Source organism: Polypterus senegalus, chromosome 3 (genome assembly GCF_016835505.1).
Source record: "Polypterus senegalus isolate Bchr_013 chromosome 3, ASM1683550v1, whole genome shotgun sequence".
Classification (NCBI taxonomy): Eukaryota; Metazoa; Chordata; class Cladistia; order Polypteriformes; family Polypteridae; genus Polypterus; species Polypterus senegalus.
The window spans coordinates 222422143-222430361 of record NC_053156.1 but is presented as its reverse complement, the minus strand read 5'-3'; the positions used below and the strand labels follow the sequence as shown (position 1 = coordinate 222430361).

At 36.7% G+C, this 8219-nt stretch overlaps 1 protein-coding gene across 6 annotated transcripts in view; it reads right to left on the bottom strand.

Annotated features, from left to right (window-relative positions):
• Positions 1-797: 797 nt before the first annotated feature.
• Positions 798-8219, bottom strand: part of ngrn (neugrin, neurite outgrowth associated) — a 29277-nt gene continuing 21855 nt past the window's right edge. For all 6 annotated transcript variants that reach the window (XM_039748556.1, XM_039748555.1, XM_039748554.1 and 3 more), the window contains one exon: positions 798-1521. In XM_039748556.1, coding sequence (XP_039604490.1) covers positions 942-1521 — 580 coding nt within the window. In that variant the 3' untranslated portion in view covers positions 798-941. The remainder of the gene's footprint in view (positions 1522-8219) is intronic.

The following is an 8219-nucleotide window of genomic DNA, read 5'->3' as shown; positions in this document are numbered from 1 at the left end:
CTCTCTCAGTCGCGTTCAGAATCAATCCATACAACCCCATCTGACACGGCTGTTTTCACTAAAGACGCGCTATAGCTCTGCAGTGTACCACGATGCATACTAACGCCCCGGTTCTGACACACAAACGCTGGCGGCTGCCTTCTTCGTATCTCACCGTCACTTGCTTTTTGTTTTATTGAGTGTTCCTGCCAGTCCCCGCATGTTGCTGTATGCTTTTTCTTTTGTACTACAGGACATGCAGAGGAAAGAATGGTAAAGACCAGTAACTTCGGCGCTATATGCAATCATCAGACACTCCCCATCTGCCCGTGTCGTTCAAGCACAGGAACATATATTGGTGTAATTTCACAACAACATACTAAACTGGAAGGTGGTCTACGCATGCTTGGAATTCGCGGACAAACAAAGATTAAGATCTACATGAAGATCTCTTTAGTTAATTTAAAGCACAACAATTTGTTTAGTTTGAATTTCTGCGTTTTGAGGTGTGACTGGAGTACTACAATCTTCTGTAGTATAAGCCTGGAGGAGATTCTTAATGCAATGCCTATGTTTTAGCGGTCTCTCTACTGCCATCTAGTGCTTCTTCTTCTAATTCATTCACGGACAAACAAAGATCAAGATCCAAATGAAGATTATATATAGAGATAAATTAGTATAATTAAGAGTTTGATACAATTAAGGAGGACAGAGAGCTAAACTAAAGTACTTGCCCAGCCAAAGACGACATTAATTTAAAACCATAAAGAAATGTAAATTGAGGCTTAGAGTTAAAAAGATTGACCCTTACAAGGTAATTAGTTTTTAATGTACCTTTTATTCATAACTAATTTGAAATAAATAAGACCACAAATACAGGAAGACTGTCTTTGCAGTCCAAAGTAGTACTGTGTACTGAATTTGGACAAAACCAGTTCCTAGAAGTCTGATCTCTTTAATGGTTAGATGGAATAGAGGAAATTTCCTTTGCTGTCATAAAACTCCCTTCCTTTCTGAATAGTGTCCACTTTTTCTTCATGGCCAAACACTCTATGCCCTGCTGTTGTTTCTTTGGAGACAGCCTTGCCATGCTTGTTGTATCCATTCAAGTGGCTCTCCGTATTCTGCATCTTTGAAAGCTTCATCTCTTCTGTGGATTGTAGATTGACATTATTTGTGTCATCATCGTTGAATGTCTGAAAGTTTTTTTTGTGAAACTTTTTAACATATACCTTATTAAATGGCTGTGGAGGTCTTGTTTCTAAAGATGACTGGACTTGTACAGCTATGGAGTTCCCTGGAGTTACCAGCAAGGGTAATGGTGGGGCGGGCATCTTTAGCTCCTTCATCTTTTCAAAGTCTCCTAGTGCTTTTGTTTTCAGTTCATTTCTGACTAGAACTCTGCTATCCTGCTTAACACGCCTCTGTAAAGGAGCGCTAAATTTACTCCTTAGCACTCGTTTGACAGTATCGACTGTCACACCAAATCCTTCAGCCAGGTGAGGCAATGTCCACTCTTCTGGATACTCTTGGTTCAGATACCTGAGCAAAAAAGACAAGAAGAAAATGTGTAGTCTGGTGATTGTATAGGTGCCAGTCTCTGATATATTTAGTGTAGAGAACTCATGCTTAAATACATAAACCCAATCTACTAATCTATCTAATTGCACCTACTGCAATTGCCATGTCTGTCTGTTAGAATAATACAACCCGGCTCCCAGGAAACTGATACTGTTAAAATATGGCACACTTTGTTGGAAAAGTACAATTTTCGTTGTGAGGTCTTAAATAGAGCATACTGTACTCATTTTTGAAATTTCATAATTGCACATCTGAAAAGCACTACTAGGTTTTCAAACTCCTCTTAGTCAGATTCGATTAGAGCCCTGAACATATATGTACTGATATATATATGTATATGTATATATGTATATATATATATATATATATATATATATATATATATATATATATATATGTGTATATATGTATATATATATATATATATATATATGTATGTATATATATATGTATATATATATGTATATATATATATATATATATGTATATGTATATGTATATATGTATATATATATATATGTATATGTGTATGTATATATATATATATATATATATATATGTATATATATATATATATATATATATGTATATATATATGTATATATATATGTATATATATATGTATATATGTATGTATATTTTATATAATATATATGAATATAATTTTTTTTTTACCATATTCTAATATGTTTAAAACATGAACTGTAATTAGTCACAGATTCTCCACAACCAGCAGCTAACAATAGGCTTTTGATCTTTATTACGTGAGTTGGAATCGGCTGTTTATAAAAGCACAGTCCTAATTGGGGTCTGTTTTTTTAAGCGCGTGGTATTATAAAGTGCTGATAAAAGTCATGCTTTTAGTGTAGTCGCTATTAACACGTAATTGTGTTATGTTATCCCTATTTTTGAATCTGGCAAGGTTTTAAAAAAAAAAAAGTATAGTGAACAAGTGGGATAATAGACTCTTAAGTAAATAAAAAATGTTAAGTCCTCCAACTTTCAAAATAGTTAACCCATAATAAATAATGTCAATCATACTGCCTAAGGTTGTACTCCAAAATTCACAGACATACCAACTGTATATACACACACACTTAATGCCTTAATTGTTGCTAACACCCAGAACTATCTCTAGCTGTCTGAAATAAATTTGAATGCATTTTTTACAATAAAAAGACTTACAGTGCATCCAGAAAGTATTCACAGCGCATCACTTTTTCCACATTTTGTTATGTTACAGCCTTATTCCAAAATGGATTAAATTAAAATGGAGAAGGGCCTTAGTCAGGGAGGTGACCAAGAACCTGATGGTCACTCTGTCAGAGCTCCAGAGGTCCTCTGTAGAGAGAGGAGAACCTTCCAGAAGGACAACCATCTCTGCAGCAATCCACCAATCAGGCCTGTATGGTAGAGTGGCCAAGACGGAAGCCACTCCTTAATAAAGAGCACATGGCAGCCCGCCTGGAGTTTGCCAAAAGGCACCTGAAGGACTCTCCGACCATGAGAAACAAAATTCTCTGGTCTTACAAGACACTGATTGAACTCTTTGGTGTGAATGCCAGGCGTCACGTTTGGAGGTTACAGTGAAGCATGGTGGTGGCAGCATCATGCCGTGGGGATGTTTTTCAGCAGCAGAAACTGGGAGACTGAAGGGAAAGATGACTTCAGCAATGTACAGAGACATCCTGGATGAAAACCTGCTCCAGAGCGCTCTTGACCTCAGACTGGGGTGACGGTTCATCTTTCAGCAGGACAACGACCCTAAGCATACTGCCAAGATATCAAAGGAGTGGCTTCAGGACAACTCTGTGAATGTCCTTGAGTGGTTCAGCCAGAGCCCAGACTTGAATCCGATTGAACTTCTCTGGAGAGATCTTAAAATGGCTGTGCACCGACGCTTCCCATCCAACCTGATGGAGCTTGAGAGGTGCAGCAATGAGGAATGGGCGAAACTGGCCAAGGAGAGGTGTGCCAAGCTTGTGGCATCATATTCAAAAAGACTTGAGGCTGTAATTGCTGCCAAAGGTGCATCGACAGCAAAGGCTGTGAATACTTATGTACATGTGATTTCTCAGTTTTTTTATTTTTAATAAATTTGCAAAAACCTTAAGTAAACTTTTTTCACGTTGTCATTATGTGGTGTTGTGTGTAGAATTCTGAGGAAAAAAATGAATTTAGTCTATTTTGGAATAAGGCTGTAATATAAGAAAATGTGGAAAAAGTGATGCGCTGTGAATACTTTCCAGATGCACTGTACATCCATTCCCCAAAAGTCTTAACACCCAATTTATGCATTTACTGTATTCATCAATTTTCTACTATTTTAGTTGTTGACTTAAGCTTTATGATTACAAATATAGTGGAACCTCGTTTCACGACCATAATTCATTCCAAAACTCCGGTTCACAACCAAATCGGGTTACGACCAAAGTAATTTCCCCCATAGGATTGTATGTGAATACAATTAATCTGTTCCAGACCGTGCAAACTGTATGTAAATATATATATTTTTAAGCACAAATATTGTTAATTATACCATAGAATGCACAGCGTAATAGTAAACTAAATGTAAAAACATTGAATAACACTTGAGAAAACCTCGAACAACAGAGAAAGCTAACACTGCAATAGTTCACGCTATAGCCCTACAAACTGCTCGCAAAAAACACTTTTTTTTTTAAATAAGTTTTAAGCACAGGGAAAAATGAACATTTGAAAAATCCGTAATTTAATAAACCACCAAGAAAAGTAACATTGCAACAATGCACGCTATGAACCGATCGCTTTAAAACAGAAGTGAAAACAAAAACGAGCCCAGTGCATTCTTTAACTGCCTTCTCTACCTTATGCGTCCAATACCTCTTGTGTGTGTCTGTCTGTCTGTCTGGCTCTCTCTCTGCACAGGGAAAGACTGAACACATACAAACCGAAAGGGAAACTGGCTTGTTCGTATACCGAATGTGTGGTCGTGAACAGATGCAAAAGTCTGGCGAACTTTTTGGTCGTAAACCGATTTGTATGTGTTCTGAGACGTTCGTGAACCGAGGTTCCACTGTATACTGTATCTTGCAGGAAAGTTAACTAAACACTGCTGGGAAAATAGATCAGCATTCAAACTCTGTAATGCCCCATTGCCAAGACCCACCATCATTATAGGTTCATGAATAAAGTGATCCAGTCCTCAAAATGCATTCACCAAGGAACATGCATCACCTGTAGCCAGCAATGTGTCCGCTTTCCTCTAAATATTTTAAACTTGATATTGTCTCTACAGATATTTCAGGTAACCATTTGATTTGAGGAAGTGGCAGCAGCTAAAAACAGCTGGCCCTTCAAATTAACTTATCCCTTCATCAACATGATCATTCTATGAGAATCTGTATGTCAAACCAGGTGGCTGAGTAACTTTTTATTTGAGGAATCAACTTTAATTTATGAAGCACAGTCTAGAAGTGTGTGGCAAAATAATATACAAAGAAAAGAGGTCCTGCCCATCCAGGTTGGAGGATTCATGATCTCTGCTAAAAAAAAGTTCTTCCTGCTCCAGCAGTTGCCTTCTATTCTTTATAACGTAGTTGAGTAAAACTTTTAAAAGCCAGCACAGAAAATGGGATCACCTAATTTTTACAATTATACTGATCACCTAAGCTGTTTTAATTTTACCTCATTCATCAATTTTACTAAAATCCTTATCCAGTTAAAAGCTTCAGGTGGCCAATGGTGCAACGTTAAATAGCTGCTGGCATTTCCATACAGCCACAGTGTTTACATATTTTTGGCACAGCCTTTACATTAGATATACAGTACTTTATTTTTCCCAAGGAATTGATCTGTTTTGTAGAAGAAAAAAGGGGGCATTTATTTGTCAATCTGAAAAGTATTTAGAATATTCTTAAATATAAACAGTTGTTTTTTGCATATGGTATCTAATAACAGTAAAGTAAATTTTAAGGAAGTTGCATATCAAAACAGTAGCCATAATAAATATTTAAAAATTGTGGAATTTGAAAATGACAGTAATAGAATTCTGAGGCTTGGGAAAAAAAAAAAAACCCCCTCCCAGCCACTTCTCTATACTATACAGTGGATACAGGAGTGCACTGGTAAAAGTAAAAGAAGAATCAGAACCTAGCAAAATATGACATTGTGTAAAACAAGAATACCTTCAGTACTTACTTGGCAACGATGGAGAGGATGAAGCACGAAGTCTGTGTAATGCAAGTTAGCTGGCCATGTGTTAAGTGTTGTAGGATTTACCTGGCAATCCTAACATTAGTGATGCTCAGGTTTTATCAGCTGAATACCAATCATCAATTTCTGACTTGCTGACTTAGATTCTTTTTTCTTTATCCTTTTATTAGTGGTAATAAAAAAAAAATAAGTTCCACTATAACCAGAAATGTATATGGTCACTAATTAAGAAGATGGTTAGAATGAAAACCTGTGGCCCTCCAGGACTGGAGTTCGACATCCTGTTCTACATTAAAGTGTTAACCTTGCTATTTTTCTAATTAAACTGCAGACCACAGGTTTCACCTTTTAATTAACAAAATGAAATTCTGTACGCTGACTGGTCAGTGACCATAAAAATGGTAATGTAAAAAAATCCCCTTAAAATACAGCTTTTATCTAAAAAACATGTACATAAAATGTTTATTCATAATGCACATGAAATAAAAAGATAGTGCTTGCCATAATTGTAAGCCACAATTGCTATAAAATGCTGTTTATCAAGAAGATACAAGACTAACATGCTTAACAAGTTTACACGCACAAAAATCCAATTTGACTCCTACAGTAACAAGCCTATTGTTTACTAAGTAGACAATTATTCTTTATCTGTTCTTTTTTCCAATTTAAAATTGAATGAATGAATTTACTTTGTCATTCAGCTGAATGACTTTGTGTTTCCCCATACAAATGCAAGTTATACAAAATACATAATAGCATAACCAGATGAAATATGTATACTCTAATAGACAAACGGAGATAAAAAAAATGGCATGTTATATAAGAATATTTCAAATGCTAAGGAATATTAAAGTGATAAATGTAAACTTGACATTGGTGAATAATGGTAAGTGCTCAAGTGACAAAAAACATTAAAATAATGAACAGAAATAACCGCATTTTACGACATACAAGATTCTGAATATATGTGTTCAAATAGTCTGTTTGTATTCTCAACAGGTCAGCATGATGTCTGTTGTTAGAGAGAGTGGAGACGTCTGATGGTCTGTGGGAAGAAACTCCTACAGAGTCTGGCAGTCTTGTACCGCATACTGCAGTAGCGTTTGTCAGAGAGAAAAAGATTGAACAGTCAGTGGGCTGGATGGGTGGAGTTTATGACTATGTTGGTGGCTCTCTTAAGGCAGTGTGACAAGCACAGATCTTGTATAGACGGGATGGTGGTTCTGAGGATTTTCTCTGCTGTCCTTACCACTCTCTTATGATCCGAAACATTGTAGTTGCCATACTAGATCAAGCTGCTCTCTCTCTAGCACTTTTGTAGGATGTTGTGAGGACCGGAGGGGGAAGTTTACTCTCCTTATCCGCCACAGAAAATGAAATTGCTGCTGTGCCATCTTGACAAGGGAGGTGGTGTTTGTAGTCCATGTCGGGTCATCCATGATGTGTGCCCCCAGGAACTTAGGGCTTCTGCCAGAATCCACAGAGTTGCCATAGTTTATAAGTGGAGTATGTGCCATATCATTCCTCTGGAAGTCAACAAAGATCTCCTTCATCTTGCTGACATTCTTTGTCAGGTGGTTGTTGTCACACCAGACAACTATTTGATTCACTTCCTTTCTTTTGGCAGAGTCATCATCATTACTGATGTGAGCTACTCTACTTAACATAAGCTCATTCACCATTCACTCTCAAACAAGGAGTGTAAATTTTAATTAAAGGACAAAATGAAAAGGTCTGAACTCACTGAAGCCGCTTCATTTCAATGCTGCTGAACACAGGCCTCATGTCTCTCATTTCAAGTTCAGTGGACACCACGTTTGCCATTCCTCTCCATACACAGGATAACTCCTCAGATTCCTTTTTCTCTGTTTATTATTTCACTTTCTTTAATGGAGAAGCAAATATTCCAGTCTTCTTATTCTCTTCTAAAGTCTGTCTGGCTGCTCTCTTTTCATAGGAAGTTCTGGCAGCAAAGCATCACATGCACTGCAATACTTTCTTTAAAGGAACACCACAACTAAATTATAGTAAAGTCTAGAAAAGCAGATATTTAAATGTAATTTTTAGAAATCAGCCAATTTGCCGTTCACCGAACAAGCCATATGGAGTGAAAAGCCACTTAACTGGAACATTACTACTTAATTTCTTCAGATATTATTTTAGGCATTGCTGCCAGAGGCCTGAAGGAAAAACTGTGATTTTCAGAAATACACCAACTCCTTTGAATTCCAACAAGTTTCCTAAACATTAAATCTGATACATTTCCAGTAAGCCTGAACCAAAAATGTTGCGTACGTGGTAGACTTGTGCTGATTATAGCCAATATAATCAGCCAGCAATGACCGATTACTTACATCTCTGGTGGAGGTTACTTTGCTGATGATCTTAACTACTTGATTAAACACATTGTAAAAGCTACCTGTACACCAGGCAATTGTAGTTGTTTGTATATGGATAGGTTGTAA